This window comes from Cryptomeria japonica, chromosome 10 (genome assembly GCF_030272615.1).
Source record: "Cryptomeria japonica chromosome 10, Sugi_1.0, whole genome shotgun sequence".
Lineage (NCBI taxonomy): Eukaryota > Viridiplantae > Streptophyta > Pinopsida > Cupressales > Cupressaceae > Cryptomeria > Cryptomeria japonica.
Window position 1 is genome coordinate 550,544,001 of NC_081414.1, and position 18,319 is coordinate 550,562,319.

Genomic DNA, 18,319 nt, shown 5'->3' on the forward strand with positions numbered 1-18,319 from the left:
GTATATCAGATGCATGTTAAGTTAGCCTTTTTGAATGGTGGTCTTGAGGAAGAAGTCTACATTGAGCAACCTGATGGATTTTCATTATCAGATGATGGAGACATGGTATGAAAACTGAAGAAATCTCTTTATGGACTAGAACAAGCCCCTAGAGCCTGGTATGCTAGATTGGATAAGTATTTTTTTAAATTAGGATTTAATAAAGGTATTGTTGATAGTAATATATATTTCAAGATTGAGAATGATAACATTTTGATTGTTGAAGTTTTTGTTGATGACATTATCTTTGGAGGAGATGATGACTTGAGTATGAAGTTTGCCAATGATATGCAAAAAGAATTTGAAATGCCTATGATAGGAGAGATGAAATTTTTCTTAGGTTTGTAGATTTCACAGACTAGGAAAGGTATTTTTATATCTCAAGCTAGAAATATGTAAATGAATTATTGAAGAAGTTTGGGTTAAAAGATTCTAAACCGGTTGGAACTCCTATGGTGACTGGCTACAAATTGTCTAAGGATGATGAATCTTCGAAAGCTAATCAGACCTTGTATAGATATATGGTTGGTGGACTTCTATACCTAACTTAGACTAGACCTGACATTGTGCATGATGTGTGCATGGTTGTTGGATATCAATCTGATCTGAAAAAGAGTCATGTCACTACTATGAAGAGGATATTCAGATACTTGAAAAACTGTGGATTATGGTTTATGGTATCTGAGGAATGATGATTTCATGTTATGTTCTTACACTGATGCTGATTAGGCTGGTGATGTTGATGACCAGAAGAGTACCTCCAGTGGTGCATTCTTTTTGGGCAAGTAAGAAACAAGATTCAGTTTCCCTATCTACTACTGAAGCTGAATACATTGTTGTTGCTAGTAACTGCACTCAAGCAGTTTGGATGAAACAAATGTTAAAGGATATTAGAATTATCTATGATGAACCTACTATCATATATTGTGATAATTCCAGTGCTATTAATATGTCAAAGAACCCGGTGCAACATTCAAAGACTAAATATGTATCAATCAACTATCATTTCTTAAGAGAAAAATTTAGTGAAGAGGAAATGAAGTTAGAGTATATGTCTACAAAGGAACAAATTGCTGATATTTTCACCACGCCTTTGCCTGCAGATACATTTGTCTATTTGAGAGACAAGTTAGGGGTATCCACCCCTCCTGATGGGAACTAGAAGCATTGAGTTGCATCTATCTGGTGGACTTCACAGTCTTATTTTTTTGTCTGGATTGATGAGTTTATGTTGCTCCTCTGATGGAGTAGTTTGTTTGTGGTTCAATTGAGCTGGTTATAATCATGATTTGTTTATCTAAGGGGGAGAGTTTGTTTTTTTGTTTTGAAAACCTTTGTCATTGATGTCAAAGTGGGGGAGAAAGCATGTGAAAAATTGTTTTATCTGCTTGATCTTAGGGGGAGTTTGTTGGAGATGTTTTCTTTCTTTGCATTGATTGTTTTTCACATCCATATGTTGCCATCAATGCCAAAGGGGGAGATTGTTGATCATTGTTGCTGCTAGGATATGTTCTTGTCATTGATGTCAACATATTCATGTGATTTATTGCTCTGGTGGTTGTAGATTGGTTTATTGGGATCATGGTTTGATATATGGAGTATTTATATTATCATCATATCCTCTTGTATTGGTTTCAGTGATTCTGGAGCTTAATTGATCATATCATATGATCCGGTTTACAGTTTGGTTCTTTTGATCATTATTTTGCAGAGTTTGGTATTTCCTTTGGTATATTCCGGTGTGATCAGATATTGAGTTGATAATTTGGGAGATTGTTTGGTATGTTCATGTGTATCTTCATTTCAAATGGATCATGATTTGGTGCTCTGCAAGTCATCTTTCCTCGTGACAGTTGTTGTTGTTTGAGTATTCTTGAGTTTCAGATGTTGATCGATGAAGATTTGATAAGTGGTGTTGGTGCAGTTGTTACAGATGATTTTGACATGCTTGTTGGTGTTTCCTAATTGTGTCCTATTTGTCTTGATGATCTACATTGATCGTTGTGCATGGTTTTGGTGTTTTGTTCATCCGGTGGTGTTGTTCATGCTATATGAGACCTATTTGGTGGTGTAGCATGTTCTGATTGATCTTGGAGTTGATTCCAGTGGTGTTGCGTGTTTGAGCATTTGGTTTAGGTCCATGTTATGTCATGTGTATCATTATATTGGTCTGGTGGTTGATCTATGTATCGTGTGATGCAATTTTATAATTGTGAGTTGAGGGTTTGGTCGACCTTGTTGTCAGGGTTGTTGATCGGTATATATAGATGGTATAGTCATGTAAATTAGGAATGAATGACATGTTTGTATTATCAGAGAATGGTAAAGGTTCAAATAAGTGAATACATCCTTCAACATTGTGATTGAGCGGAGATTGAAGTGTTTCAGAGCACACAAATGTGCTTAACCGGAACTATCATTAGGCATTCGTAGATGCTATTCTTTCAGTTCATTTGATTTCAGATTGTTGTCTGAACATCTTGTAAGTCAGTGATACTTCCTTTTAAGGTAGTGAATCTTCCCTGAGAGTTGTAGTCTTCCAAGTTATTGTATTTTGAGCAGTGAGCTCTAGGCAGTGACCCTGAATGCATGTGCATTCCCCATTGTAATTATTTTCACATACTACTGCAGAGTATCATCTTATTGTGGGTAGGTTCCCACCGTGGTTTTTCCCTTAACCGGGTTTTCCACGTCAAAATTTTGGTGTTGTGTGTTGTGCTATCAATTTGCTTATCTTTGTTGTTGTTGTAGTTAATCATATTTGTATTTGAGGTTAAGTTTGTTAATTTGGTGAAAGCTGATTCACCCCCCCCTCTCAGTTTTCCTTCATTGTTGTTGCCAACAAAGCGCAAGGTTGATCATTATGGTTTCAAATAGTTTGGTTTTTTAGGTGGTTTAAAAGGGGTTGCCAAGTGTAGCTAAGGTTCCAACCGTTTTCTCGGTTGAGGTTAGAAGGGTGATTAGCAATTTTAATAGTCTCCTTGAGTTTTCTCTTGAAGTAGTTATTTTCTTTGACCAATATTTGAGTCTCTTTTAGAGGGATATGGTGTTTGGTCTTGGAAGAGTGCTCAGCAAGGGTGGATTTTAGGACCCGTTCATGTCTTATATATGCTCAATGCACTTTGATTCTAGTCTCAATAGAGCGGCCAATTTTCACCAATGTAGAGGAGACCGCAGGAGCAAACTACTTTGTAGACTCCTCCATTAAGGGGTCCAAAGGGTCCTTAGAGGAATCATTCGACATAAGGGAGTGAGGCTATAGGAAAGGGATCGGGGAAAGGGGAGGAGAAGACAACCCCATGCTTGGTGGAGGGCCAAGATTTGGCATGTTTAATCGCTCTAGCAATGTGTTTACTTCTGTAACCATTTAATTTGAAGACTTGGGTAAGATGGGTAATCTCTTGACCAATATTCTCATCATCACAAATCAAAAAGGCTCTAGAGACCAAGGTTTTGAGGACACCAAATTTTTGAGAAGTGTGGTGGTGAGAGGAAGAGTGAAGGTAGAGTGAAGAAAGAAATTTATATATTTGGAAAAAAGTGCAAATTTCAATGTAGAAAGTTTGATGATGAAAATACTAATGGAAATTATTCAAGATGGTGTAATATCATGTTCTAAGATAAAAATTCTAGCATAGATTTTAAGATCCTATTATAAATGATTGGGGACAAGAAAAATTAAATGGTGACTATAATTTACAACCTTGAGCTCCACCAATTGATCATTTAGAATAGTCTTAATCCCACGAACAATTGGCCATAAAATTTTATCCATCAAAGGATACTAGATTGTTGAAACCCAAACCATGTAAATTTTTAAAGGGACATTTGGTTTTGACTCCATTTTGAGCTAATGAAAGAATAGGATAGAAGTCTCAAGATGCTACATTTAAGAAATTCCATGCTATGCTAGGATAGATATTTCCATCACTTCGAAAATGAATTTGAGTAGTTATATGGAAAACTCTAATGTACAATATCCCCCCAAACAACCAAAGGCCAAAATTAGAACTTCAAATTTAGTAGGAAAATTTTGATTGAGAAAAGCATGTTCTACTTAATCATAAATCTATCAATTGTGAGAATTATTGTATTTACATAGTTGTGCATGCTTTATTGGTGTGGCTTTTACAATGATGTGTATTGATTTGTGGAACAAATGTAGCCTGAAGATTTTATAAGGAAGCCAAAGTATGTGATCAAATATGAAAAAAATCAAGTCTAATTGGGTTTGCAATGTAAATTGTTGGTGTGAATAAGGTTTTGTACTTAGTAAGGTGGTGTACCTACCTAGTTCCTAGTAAGGGGACTTGTTTACATGACTTAAGTTTACTTAGGTCCTAGGTGTCCTTCTAGAAGGTTGATTAGTTGTCACATGATCTTATCTTATCTTTTGATAACTAATTTTAGTTACCTAAGTCATTTAATATTTATCATTTTAGTTGTATCATTGCATAGGACTAAGACAAATGTCAACATGTTGTCTAATCCTACATCTCACCTTGCTTACTAAAGCAAGGCCTCTCGTGAACATTTTTTTATCCATTCTTGCATCAATAATCAAGCAAGATATTCTTGTCATTCTCTATCTCGTGGAAGTTATTTTGGTCTAGCAAGCTTCCTAGGGGTGTTGAGGAGTCACCAATCAACTCCTACATGGTATTAGAGATCCAAATTTGGCATTAAGCTTTTGTTGGGTGTGGTTTTGGGCCAGACCAACCTCATCATTTCATTCAAGTGGTTGATTAGAAAAAAATTGACTATAAATTTATTAATTTTTGATAAAATTGTTTTTGGAAAAAAATATTGCCCAAGCAGCCTATATGGGCCCCTAAGCATGCAAATACAGTTGTCATTTTTCAAAAAAAAAAGTTGTGCATTTGTATCAAGCATAATTTTTTATAGTTGGCAAAATTTTTGCTTCTATAGTCAGGTATATCTTTCAAAATTTTCTAAAGTATAATTTCTTTGAAATTTTTCAAAAAATCGAAGTAAAAAAAGGTAGTTGCAGTCAGCTAGGGGCAATGTTGCATGATTTGTACTTGTGGCAAATCTAAGTGGCATGCAAAGAGCACCTTGTGTAGGTTGATGGTTTATTTTATTGCAAATTGCTTACACAAACCAACCTCCTGTCGATGAGAATTACACATTGTCACCCCTGTTGCAACACCAGTGTGCAGTGACACATTTTTAGCATGCACTCAAAGCATGTGGATGACCAATTGCTAGCCCAAGGGGGCTTGTTTTGCTCTCCAAGCCCTAAAAGGGGCCCTTTTTCCAAATGATCATAACTTTTCCTATAGGGGGAATTTTTTGCAAATAAAATATTGCCAAAAAGTTGGCTTTGTCAACTTCACAGTAGTGTAGGTTATCTGTCAATTTTTTTTCTCTTTTATGTTATTTTTTTCAAGTTGAAGTCAACTCTTGCTTTTTCACCTATGAGCTCCTCTTTTTTCTTCAAATTCTATTTTATCAATCTTTGTGACATTAAGAAGGTGTTCAAGAGCTCTACAATTTTTTACATGCACTTTACCTATTTGTAGATTTTTCCAAAATTTTAGTTTGAAGCCGAATTGGTACTTTGAGATAACTTGTAAATTTGTAGAAAAAAAGTGTCAATTTCTCTTGAACAAAGGGGTTAATTTCTTATATTGTGAGGGGTAATTTGTTGTTCCTCTATTGTACTCTCTAATTTGATCATGGATTTGCTAAAAACAATACTTTGAACTCCATATAACTTCATGATAGATATAGTCCTTGGGGATTATCATTGAATCCTTCATGCATCATCTTTCTTTGTTTCTTTTCTCTCTTTTGGAGACGAGTTTTGTCTCACTGGGTTTTCTCATTGTACATGGGTACCTAACATGGTTTTCTAGTTGGGACCCATAATAATAATCTACTCCCTAAGTTGCACTTAAGGGGGGTTGTTGGTGTGAATAAGGTTGTGTACCTAGTAAGTTGTTGTACCTAGCTATTTCCTAGTAAGGGGACTTATTTATGTGACTTAAGTTTACTTAGGTCCTAGGTGTCCTTCTAGAAGATTGATTAGTTGTCATGTGATCTTATCTTATCTTTTGACAACTACTTTTAGTTACCTTGGTCATTTAATATTTATCACTTTAGTTGTCTCATTACATAGGATTGAGAAACATGCCAACATCTTGTCCAATCCTACTTCTCACCTTATCTTTATAAGTTAGGCCTCTAATGTACATTTTCATATCCATTTTTGCATCAACAATCAAGCTATCTATTATTGTCATTCTCTCTCTTTTGAAAGTTATGTTGGTCTTGCATGGTTCCTAGAGGTGTCGAGGAGTCACCTATCATCTCCTACAAAAACCTTATTTCTCATAGGCAAACAAATTAGTGTGGTAGAAGACCAAAATGAGGGTTCTACTCTTTGAAAAAAACTATCCACGCTTCCAAATCTTGTTTCCTTACTTCCAAATCTCATAGTATTTACAAAGCTACCACCAAACATGTGCTTTAGACCATCAAACATGCACTTTGAACCACCAAATATATTGAATCAATGTTTATATCATAATTCAATCCTTTGAGGATTGCTAAAGACAACCAATGCCTTCGTGCACAATGTGGTTGCAAGCAATTGTAACTAAAGACATTAATTACACTAGGCTCCTATATATTTTGAAAGTTAAGTTCAATATTACATGATCAATAGAAATGGAATATCCATAAATATTCAAGAAATCATAGATAAAACAAAAATATTGGGGTGGATTTCCCTAAAGAATCTCATAACACAACGTATTCAAATAAATAACATAATGTAATACACTGTGGTTGTGGTAGATAGACATAGCCTCTAATTTATAAAATCACCTACTCTAAATTTAATAATGTACTTCAATTGAATCATATTAAAGTTCTATACTGCCCAACAAAGTTTCATTTTAGGCTACTTGAAAATCTTAAGTGACTTTGGTGTAATAAATACTTTTGAAATGTATTTTCTTACCTTGTAAACGTGTGAAAGGGGTTCCTCAGCTCAGAAAACATGTCTGTCAAACTATTGTTTCTTTTTTTTTGGATAATATATGATACCATTTCAAAAAATTAAAAAACGAGGAGAAATAATTCTTCTCATTTTCTTTCTTATTTTTTGTTTCTTTTCTTGAATAATATATGGTACCATTTCATAAAAATTTGAAAAATGAAAGAAAGTAATTGTTCTCATTTTCTTTCCTATCCTTTCTAAGCTTATATTTTACATATATAAACAGATGCAGCATTTTATACCAATGGCAAAATAATTTCCCTTGCAATAACTTAGAATAAGTAGATATGGATGAAGAAATTCAACTGTGTAAGTTTTTGATGTTCATTCGCAACCATTCAAAATCTGATGAACATACTCTTGCAAACTCAAACGATGACGATAAGTAAAGGGGGGAAATTTTCACAAAGTTGTTATCGAGAGTAGAGTGCTACGTTAGGGACAATGACAGATCCCATCCATAGCTTCCCATTTCTTTCCTCCACCTCACTGATGAGCTTGACTGTGCTGCCCAGTTGGTCTTCCAGTACTTCCAAAATCTTTCCATCCTCACCAAGACGAATGGCTATACCCTGTTGATGTGCACCAGTGAAGATAAAATAAAGCTGTTTAATTGAGAGGGGAAGTTTAAAGAGCGCCCAACGAAGCCATGGATAAGATAATGCCAAGCTCGTAGGCAGATTCCTCCGACAATGTAATGCTACCCAGAATTCCCCATCTGCATTGCGGCGTATGTTGTCTGGAAATCCAGGCAGTAAAGCAAAGACCTCGGAACTTCCCGCTTTAGGACCTTTCAACCAATACCTCAAAATCCTGGTCACCCAAAGTTAAAATCTTTCAAACTATGCATATACACAGAAAATCACAAGAACCAGTAGTAAAATGAATGAATGCAGAGAGGTGTATTAGCACACTCAAAACCAGATATGTCCAAGTCCCCTTTTAGAGAAACAGAGAAATGTGAGGATCCCTTGAATTGCCCACGAAATCCTGGGAAATGATTTTGAATGTTAAAATGGCATGGGGACTGGGCCTTGGGGAAGGAACAAGCAAGGGAACCCAAAATAAGAAAACCAGAAAATAAGCTCAACCCTAGATAAATCTGAGCAGGTGTATCAAACAAACTTTAGGGTACATCAATGGGTGTTGTATGAAACACATCTTGGAGAATAGTGAGAAGACACACAATTGGCTGAGAAATATACCTGCAATTTGTGGTTTCTGAAACAAGAATAAAGGAGAAATCTTTGCTCATTGCAACTCCATTTGCAAACTTGAGATTCCTAAGGAGCACAGTGACTTCTGCACTCTTTGGATCGAATCTTATCAGTCTGCCTGTATCATCCCCACTAAGGATGCAAAACAAGAATTGCCTGCAACTCAATGAAACTTATATGAGTTTTATAGACAGCAAAGTAACAAGAAGAACAAAGGTAAGAGCAATTTTTTGTTCAGTTACCTTCTTTGAAAAATAGTGCTAGTATCAGTGAAGTAGACCACTCCTTCTTCATCAAAGTCTAGGTCATTCGTGAATCCAAGTGGTTTTCCTTCTGCCTCATTAACGATGGGCTTGGCAAGCCCTCCTTCAGAACCCAAAACAAGCAATCCCAAATAAGCATCTGCAACATAAAGGTCACCAGTTTGCCTTTGAAATCTCATTCCCAGAGGGCGGCCACATATGTGCTCAAAAGCTAGGTTGGGTGCAGGAGGATTCTTTGGATTACAGACTCCTGACCTAGACAGACAGAGAAAGCGAAAAGCTATCATCCCAAAATATTAACCGTGTCTTATAATTGAAAAAGAGTAATACATGTTCATTGTTTACCCATGCAATGGGTAATTTAAGTGATAAACACAAATGAAAACCTAAGGTACCTGCATATCTTTAAAACAGTATCTCCTTCATTTGCAAACATGTAATTGGATTCTATAAAGCAACTGTCCAGAGACAGCCTATTCAGCCTAAAATACACTTAATCAAGAGTAATGTATGCAAGATCGAAACATTTTGGTTAATTTTTTCTTAGAGGAACTTGAAGGACTTAATTTTAGTCCATGTTTAACAATGATGATAAAACATCACACATTGACTGCAATAAAGAATTTTTAATACTCCATTATAAGCCGACTGGCCCGATTTTGAATACAGCATCTTCAAACTGAAAGTTATATTAGGTTTTATTTCTCAAAACAAGAGGATCGAACCATGATCTTAAGCACTGACACTTTTCTATATTGTCAGTTCAAGCTATCAGATTATATGTGAGATGATATCTGAATAATGAGAAAACTAACCAGTTTTCTACTTTTTCATGTCCTTTCATGAACAGATATGTTTCAGGTAGCTCCAGTTTAAATGTCATCATGCCTTCGGGCTACTTTTAGGCTGTCCATCTTTTTGTAAACTAGAAATCAAATAGTGTGCTTCTAACCATTGTGACCAAACTTTGGTGGTTCAAGGTCTACATTTGATTAAAGATATATGCAAATCCCTCCACTCAAACAATAACATCATCTTCATAAGTCCTATTTGATTAGTTTGGTCGTATTTTTAAGCTGGAATTGCCCTCAATCTTATGAAAGAGATTGCAAAGAGCCAACCTTAATGCTGAAGGAACGCCTGGCTCTTCGAATTTGGATCTTAGGCAGCAGATTTCAAAGTGTCCTCAAGGAAAAACTAAAGCAGTTTTACATGTGAATCAATATTCAGGTTTGTAAATAAATTACATAATGCAATTTTAGGTTACACTACAAAGACTATGAGTGGCATTTAGAGAAACTTAAGGATGCTATATATCCATTTCAATCATAGTTACTGGACTCAGACTCAGCACCTAGACTAGTAGAAACTTGGCAAATTGAAAAAAACGTAAAATATAAATATTTTCAAATGATATAAAGGTTTTGAATGCATTACAAGCTACTTTGATCACATACAAAAGTATATATCAACAAATCAGAAAAACAGTGGAATTGAGTTAAAAAGATACAAGATTACCATTTTATAAATATTTGTACAAAACTCGAGTGGAATTGAGTTAAAAGAATACAAGATTACAATTTTATAAATATTTGTACAAAACTCAAAGATTATGAGATCCATGACCTAAAAAAAACCCACAAGAAGGAGACATGAATTATGACTGAGAGGAACCTATAATTATATTACTCAGCCTAACATCACTAGCTTTAAGTGGGGTCCAATCTCAAGTAATGTTTTCATGGTTACAGCAGCATTGTGGGCCCATCTGAAATTTGAGCAAAAAATTATGATGTAAATGGCATCAAAAACAAAAATAACTACATTGCAACATGAGCTATGCTAGAGAAAAGCCAGTATCACTCAGCCGAATATCACTAGCTCTATTTCAGGTCCTGTGCTCAAATCTCAGATAGACCTGTGATGCTGCTAACCATGGAAGCATCACTTGAGATCAGGATTGTCTCTGCAAACCAAAAGTATAGTTGCAATTATTCACGATTCTCTTGGGAAAAATTCAAGAGAAAAAAAAAATTGTTTACCATCCATCATGATCCAAAATAATTTTGTGTTTTTCTTTTCTACAGACAGAGGGATTTTGGGGAGGCAGGGTTGAGGGGCAGAGCTCCTGCCGCCAAGTCCAAATTAGGGCCTTTGAGGTTACAAGGATGTGGTTTCTATGCACAGGAGATTGACCCCTAGGAATTGTAAGTCTGGTGAGTTTGTCAGACGCAACAGGTCTGGCAGAAACTTGCCAAGACTCACAGCTGAGTCTTTAAGCCTCGGATGGTATGGTTTCAATTTGAAAGGCTGCTCTATTTTCAAGGAGAAAGGTCCTATTGATGGGTATTTCTAGGTTGCAGTGTGCACTATTTAGTAGGTAAATAGATGTACAGCCCTGGTGGTTTCCACTATTTTTTTTTCTTTCTGGAGAACCTGGAGTTTCTATCACCAAGCAAGTCAAATTACAATTTGAGGGGTATAAGATTTCCTAGTAGCAAAACTGCTACTCCTTATTATATTTACTTAAAATATAAGTATACAAGGAAATGCACAGAGCAAAGAAAATAAAGGTAAAGGTTGTTTTGTAGGTCATGGCCAAGCAGTGTACCGATTTAGTCTATGAGAACCCCCTAGTGAAAACCCACATTGGGATTGTTTTCCACTTTCCTTATGTCCTGTTTTTATACTACTCCCGGGTTTGCCCCTGTGACCAAGCTTCGGAATAAGCTTGAACTCGTCAAACCAAGTTCAGTTGTACACAAAATAGTGGCATACAGTTAACATTTTATAAGAAAAATCACAAAAGAGAGAGAGTAGATTTCTAACACTAATCTTTCACTAATCATAGAGATACACTAATCTTTCACTGTATTGACATAGCATCAAGAACTTAATTCAATTCCAATCCTGGGTTGGGTACTCATTAACACATGTAACGACTAACTACAAGCCAAACGGGATCATCTTAAAAAGCATCCTTAGAAAACAAATAGCCTCTTCCATTAGACAATGAACTTAGTAATGCACCCCTAACAAATTTGCAATCAACCTCTGACAAATCCTTACGAAACTTGAGACATTTCTGCTTCTGTGGGCCCAAAATCCCATCTTTTTGTCTTTCAAAAGAATAACTCTGTAATATCGATGCAAGGGCAAAAGGTGCATTAAATTTTAAAAAAGGGGAGATATAAATAATGTGCCTACGTCTAGGTCTAATAAATTTATCAATAATTTTTAATTATAAAAAAAAAATATTATTCACATTTTGTGTTATCGCTGTTTTCTTATTATCCATTTTTATTTCTTTTCTTATATGTCCATTTCAGATATATTTTTTTCACCATTATATAAGAAAGTATCTTAGAGATCTTTTTCAATGAATATGGAAATGAAAAAGAGTAAAGTTGTTCCACTGAGAACAAACTGATTAAAATTCTAATACATCTTTGTTCCTTTTTTAGAATGTTGACATCTTAAAAAAACGTCCCATGGAGCTGTATCACATAATTGATAGCTACAAAGCTCATTTAACTCAAATGCCTACTTTTGAAAGATATCTAAAATTTTAAAAAACCCTATAAAAAAAGGAATACTAATAAAGTAAGACATATTTTCAAGGTGACCACACCATACATAAATTGGCAGGTTCACGTTTACTCAGGAAGATATGGACCAACTTAATATCTGGGATGCTAATGATCAAAATGTTTACCCTTATTTGGCTTTTACTGTTCAATTCACTGAATCCTTCGTTGATTTACTGTAATCTCTTGCTCAGTGGGGCTGTATTAAAAATGCCCAGAGCTTTCTCTGAGACCATAGTTCTGATTTGTGAGAACCAAATAAGTTTGGTAAAACTTATGCTCAGGATCTCAAAAACATACACGCCCAGTCACAAGCCAACAGATCTAATATAACATCAATTTGAGTTTTTAAAAGCGATATGATTATGCAAACAAAAAACATACAAAGCCCAAGCAAACTATTTCCTTATTTGCCCATTATATTTTTGCCCGCAAATTTGAACTTCGAATGTCTGTCAAAATTTCTGAAGGCAAAACTAAAGAATCCGCTTACCTATTTGGTGAGGTGACAGCAAATTGAGTCCAACCGGAGCTTGGGCCATCCCATCTGAGAATCCTGCCATCACTAACCCCTGTATAAGGACCTCTTCCATCATTGTCAAATGCCAAGCTCTCTGGACCCACTGCACCATCAACCACAGCAGCAATTTCTGCATTCTTCAGCCTGTTCTTTGCATCTGTAACTCTGGGTTGGGATGAAAGGGGATGAAGCTGAATTGGTTTAAACGATATATTTGGATGTTGTGATAAAAGACTGATTCCTAATGGGTCTGTCCCTAAGAAAAGGGCTAACAATGCAATAACTGCAGAAAGTAGAGCAATGGTAGTAACCATTTCTAGAAGTGGCTTCAAGATGGATTATTCACTCATTATATGATGCATTTGCTTAGGTTATCCAACCAGTCAGTTCAGAAACAGCCGGCCAGTGAATAAGTTGATTGTTGGATGTAGGGAAGAGACCAGTAGTTGAATTGTGTTTATAATATTCAATGTTAACATAAATTTATATTATATATTATAAATAAATAGTTCACATGTAAATAAAAAAAAAAACTAAATGTTGGTCAAATAGTCCACATGTAAATAAATAGTTCACATGTAAATTTTTAGATTATGTTTTGGTAGAATCTTTAAAAAGTCATTTTTTTGACACTTCGTTGTAGATGTGTTATTTTTTGACGAGTTGCATGATGAGTCACGCCTTCAAACCTAGTTGCATGATGAGTCATGCCTTCAAACCTTAGTTGTAGATAGTTAAGTGTTTCCTAAAAAAAAACGAAGGTCTTACGATATTCCATGTGATAGCTACATGTTGACAAAGTTAGCCCTAACTACCATTGGTCCCTCTCCCCTACTTGTGACTGGGTAGTTTGATGAATATTGTTTCTGATGACCGTATATACCTATATCTAGACACATTATTAGTTCCTGTCACAATATAGGGTAAATAGTCTCGTAGTTTTAACTAATCAGTTTTTATTTATTTGTCTATTTTATTTTAATTATTGATAAAATAAATAATTTTTAATGAAAATTATCAATTTTTTTTTTCAAATAGTTAGATAAAAATTAATTTAATAAGATTTATTATAAATATTATGATTATATGAGTTATATTAGTATTTATTATTTCAATTTTTTTAATTCTCTTAGAAAAATTATATTGAAAGGATGCTATGAATGGATATAATAACATCCTTACAGAAATTAATAATTACTATTGTTTATCAATATTACATTTGTATAAATATATTTGGATTAGGTATTTACCAAAGTCACTAAAAAGAGCTTCCAAGATTGGATTCCTCTAACATGGAGCTCATCAAATATGTCAGAAAAAATTAATTTATCCTAAAATTAACTTCATTTAAAAAATTGATTGCAACCTTTGTCACAAAGAAGAAAGTGTTGGAATGTTGTCATTGATGTTTGTTGGCAACATGAGCTTAAGGCTCTTGGGTAGTTTTGGATTTGTTCGACAAGCTAGACTACATATACTAAGTCCTATTTTTGGTCCGCACTCCTTCACAATTGAGTGTATCGGTTTGCAATTTTGTTGGTAAGTTTGAAGATGCTTGAGGTACCTATATTCAAGTTTTTTCATGTTGGCATGGAAAGGTTTGAAAGATGCAAGGTTTGGAAGCCATGTCCAACAGTTACCCTGTTTCTCTGGAACAGAATAGTCAGCTCAAAGGGTTTGCATTTTATCAAAAGATCACATTTTGGTTTGCAGTTTTGGGACAAGACTAAGGATTGGTCATAGCATGTATTTTCCAGTGGACACTCTCTTGCATCATGTTTTGGTTGATTTATGTGGATGAATCGTGTAGTGTGTAAAGTGAGTTTTTGGACCGACTCAAATTTTGAGATGAAGGATATGCAGCTGACATGAATCAAATATGGATTGACACACACACACACACACACATATAGTTTTGTGTGAACAAGATGTAGCAAAAGCAATAGTAGTGATATGCGACAAAAGAGCTAATGAAGTGTGCAAAATCTATCTATTGAGCCTAATTGGAACCATACTTTATACATGTCTGAGATGCAACTATAACAGTTCATTTTTGTATGTATTTTTGGACAGTGAGCACTATTGTAATATTTTGTAATCAATTATAAGATATTGAGAGTTAACCCTCTCCATGGTTTTTCCCTTACGCGTTTCCATGTAAAATACTCCAGTGTCAAGTGTTATGTTCTTGTTTCATAGTTTCTTTTATTTTACTACAATTAAATATGATATGTGGATGGTTATTTAAAGGTTTTAATTCATTTAAGGGGATACTGATTTTCCCCCTCCCCCCTCTCTTAATATCCTAGATGTTCAACAATTGGTATCAAAGTCTTGTCATTTGAATGAGCCTAACAACTTGAAGGAGATATTGGAGGTTGAACATATGGCACCTAAGTCTGCTCAGAAAGAATTCCTAGGAGAATGTCAACTTAACAAAAAAGGAGAACTTAAGGCAGCTCTTGAAGATCTTGAAAATACAGAAAATGAGAACAGGGATTTGAAAGAAAACTTAAAAGAAGCAAATGAATGCATCGGGAAGCTGAGGGAACAGATCAATAAATTTAAAGAAATACACAAGGTAGTCAGTGAAGAATTAAAACAAGCAAGTGATATGATTGTGAATCTGAAGACCCAAATTGAAGAAGAGAAAAAGACCTAGGGTTGTCTAAGTGGAATAATTGAAGGAAAAACAGAGGAATGCAAGAAACTAGAACAAGAAGTAGTATCCCTGAGATCAGATTTGGAGAAAACAAAGAATCCAGAAGACAAATTTAGAATGAGTACAACAAAGCTTGATGAGATGTTAGCTATACAGAAGAATATGAAAGACGAGAGTGGATTAGGATTTGAAGTTGGTGAATGCTCACATAGGAAAACCAAAGAAAAAATCAAAGCCAACTTAGCTGAGAAGACAAAACCTGTTCAACCTACTAAAGGAAACCAAGTCCAGAATCAAAAAGGAAAACTCTCGATCAAGTAGCCTAATCGTCAAAGATACTTTTCCTTTAATGGTTATTGTTTTTCATGCAAACAATTTGGACATAAAGCCATAGAATGTAGAAAAAAATTAATCAAAACATTAGATCATCTTTTGGCCAATGTTTTTCTTGCAAAAAGTTAGGTCATAAGGCTAGTCAGTGCAAGATTTAGATTATGAGCTATGGAAGAGTCAGTTCCTTCAATGGTCACTACTATGTATGCAATGATTTTGGTCCTAAGGCTAATTTATGCAAATCTAGACTAAACAAAGGAAATATAGGACAAAGGAATGATAAGTGCTATAATTGCAATAAGTTTGGACATCTTGTGAAGTTTTGCAGAAACAAAGTATAAAGAAGGATAATCTGGTGAAAAGAGATGAATTTGCGAAGAAAATCAGTGTGGAAGAAGTTAAAAATGAGATGAAAATGATTTGGAAGAAGAAAGAAAATGCATTTGCACCTTGCTCCGATGCAGAAAGTTCCTCCAGAAATTAAGTCAAAGAGCTTCAACTCAAGGGGAGTAAAAAAAAAGATCATTATCCCCTGTTGAACAATGTGATGCTATTATCACAACATGAAAATTTAATGTGTAGAATGATGGAATTCACCTTTTGGTGAAGATTGTGGTGAGAAACATTGAAGTATGGTGATTTGTGGTACATTGTATGGTGTTTGTGTCGGACAGACTTATTAACATCTTTTTCACAAAGCATTTATTGTGTGCGATGGCAAGTTGGATGAACTCTTAAAAGGAACTTTTTTTCTAAGTCATTTCATTCATTCAAAAATAAAGGAGATAAAGAGAGCAGGGAGAACAAGTGCGAAAGTTTCTGGCGAAGTGCAAAGAGGTATTTATGTGCCCTAGTTTTCTAACCCTGACCTTTGCAACTACATTTATTTTTCAATCGCGACACCAAATGTTGTTGATATCAATGCTAAGCCTCGTCCCAACTTTAAACAATACCCTAACAACTCAACCAAGGATGTGTTGGGATCTAAGAACACTGAGAGGGGGGGTGAATCAGTGTTCTACCGGAATGTACAGTTTTCAACTTTCTACACCATGCAAGTATGTACCGGTAAACAAAGAAGCATATAACAAGAAGCAAATAAATCATCCACATAAATGAGCACCATAATACATAAAATTTATACGTGGAAAACCTCAATGAGGAAAAACCACGGTGGGATTTGAGACCAACAATATCAGTTCTCTAGCCATATGAAAAGATATTACATAAACAGGGGCCTGCACCTCCAGGAAGGCATATTGCTCATCACTAAAGAGCCTCACTAACTACAAGCTTTCTGCCAAAGTAAATTACTGAAAAATGAACTCAAGAATGCATCTATTATGCCAAATAGAGCTTTGGTTCTACTCTGTACCGGTTCACAATCTTGAACTATTACCGGTATTACTTCTCCTGTAAGAGTGCTTTCCTAGCTATCTATAGATCATTGCATGATACAATGTTCGCATACAAAAATGATCTCCATACATATATTTCGCATCTCACATTTTTGCTATATATCTATCTCTATATCATCTATATTTATTTTAAATTGACCTAGCAGACTGACTTATATACCTATTACATATGATATGCCTTATGTCGGCTTACAATGCATTTACAAAAAGTATTCAATGTCGGCCTTGCCAATAATTACAAAATGATTCACTAAAATAAATCTTTCTTGATGTCGGCTTCCTTGAAGTACTGATGTCGGTGCCGGTGCCAGTGTAGCCTTGAATGCTTCTAATGTCGGTGTAGTCACATAAATCTATCCCGTTTAATTAAATGAGTATTTGCTATTTATTTGATTAAAAACCCACTAGCCAACAGTTAATAAAATAAATATTTAATTAATTCATCTTCAAACATTCTCCTATTAATTAAATAAATTATTCAACTTATTTTAATTAATTCATTATACCAAATTCACAAAATCAATTAAATACAACTTGCATTTTCTTACAAATACAACTTGCACCCATTTATTGAAATAAATTAATTTATTTTAAATAAAAATCCTATTTTCCCTCACCCACCAAATCCACTTGCATTCTTAAACCCCCTTCTAGATTCTTCTAACCCCTTCCTAATTAGCCTAATCCATCCCCTAATTATTGTCACATTCCTAAGCAATTTGGAGTCACTTCTCAAAGACTTCAAAGTCTGTGAAAAGCATTTAATGCTTTGTGTGTTCAACAATCTAACCTCTAAAGTCTTCCAAAACCACTAATGGCTCTTACATGACCATTAATGGCTTTTACATAACCATTTATGGTTATTTCAACTTGCACTCATGTGTCTCCTCAAGCATTTAATGCTTTGACCATGGTTATCTCTTTTGCCTTTGCACAAGAGTTTATCCTTTGGATAAAAGCTTTATTCTTGGAATAAAGATTTTATTCATTCAACCTAACCTTGACTTTAACCCCCAAGTTAACCTTCAAAGTTATGTCAAGCATTAAATGCTTATTCTTTCTCCTCTCAACTTATCTCATATTGACACTTGTCATCTTGGGATTGGGTTGAAAACCCTCACATGGATTGAATATCATTCAATCCTAACCCTTGTTGAGATTACTCAATCTCAACCATCCATTGCTCCATTTTTCCTATAAATAGAGCCCATTTCTTCATAATCCAGATCCTGAAAACTTGTATGCATTTAATC

General features: G+C 34.9%; 1 protein-coding gene across 1 annotated transcript; it reads right to left on the reverse strand.

Moving 5' to 3' along the window:
* Window positions 1-7,300: 7,300 nt before the first annotated feature.
* On the reverse strand, window positions 7,301-13,105 carry LOC131060752 (protein STRICTOSIDINE SYNTHASE-LIKE 10). The gene is made up of 4 exons (XM_057994126.2): window positions 12,627-13,105; window positions 8,526-8,801; window positions 8,272-8,439; window positions 7,301-7,879 (listed from the first exon to the last, which is right to left on the reverse strand). Exons 1-4 carry the CDS (start codon window positions 12,965-12,967, stop codon window positions 7,480-7,482), a joined length of 1,185 nt encoding a protein of 394 aa, XP_057850109.2. The 5' UTR covers window positions 12,968-13,105; the 3' UTR covers window positions 7,301-7,479.
* Between the last annotated feature and the right edge of the window lie 5,214 nt (window positions 13,106-18,319).

What these genes read in the sequence shown, in the direction of transcription:
- LOC131060752 (XM_057994126.2), bottom strand. Translation starts at nt 12,967, where the DNA reads ATGGTTACTACCATTGCTCTACTTTCTGCAGTTATTGCATTGTTAGCC. An exon ending in GCTGTCACCTCACCAAATAG is followed by an intron (nt 8,802 to 12,626) that starts GTAAGCGGATTC and finishes CTGTCTGTCTAG; the next exon opens with GTCAGGAGTCTGTAATCCAA. An exon ending in AGCACTATTTTTCAAAGAAG is followed by an intron (nt 8,440 to 8,525) that starts GTAACTGAACAA and finishes ATTGAGTTGCAG; the next exon opens with GCAATTCTTGTTTTGCATCC.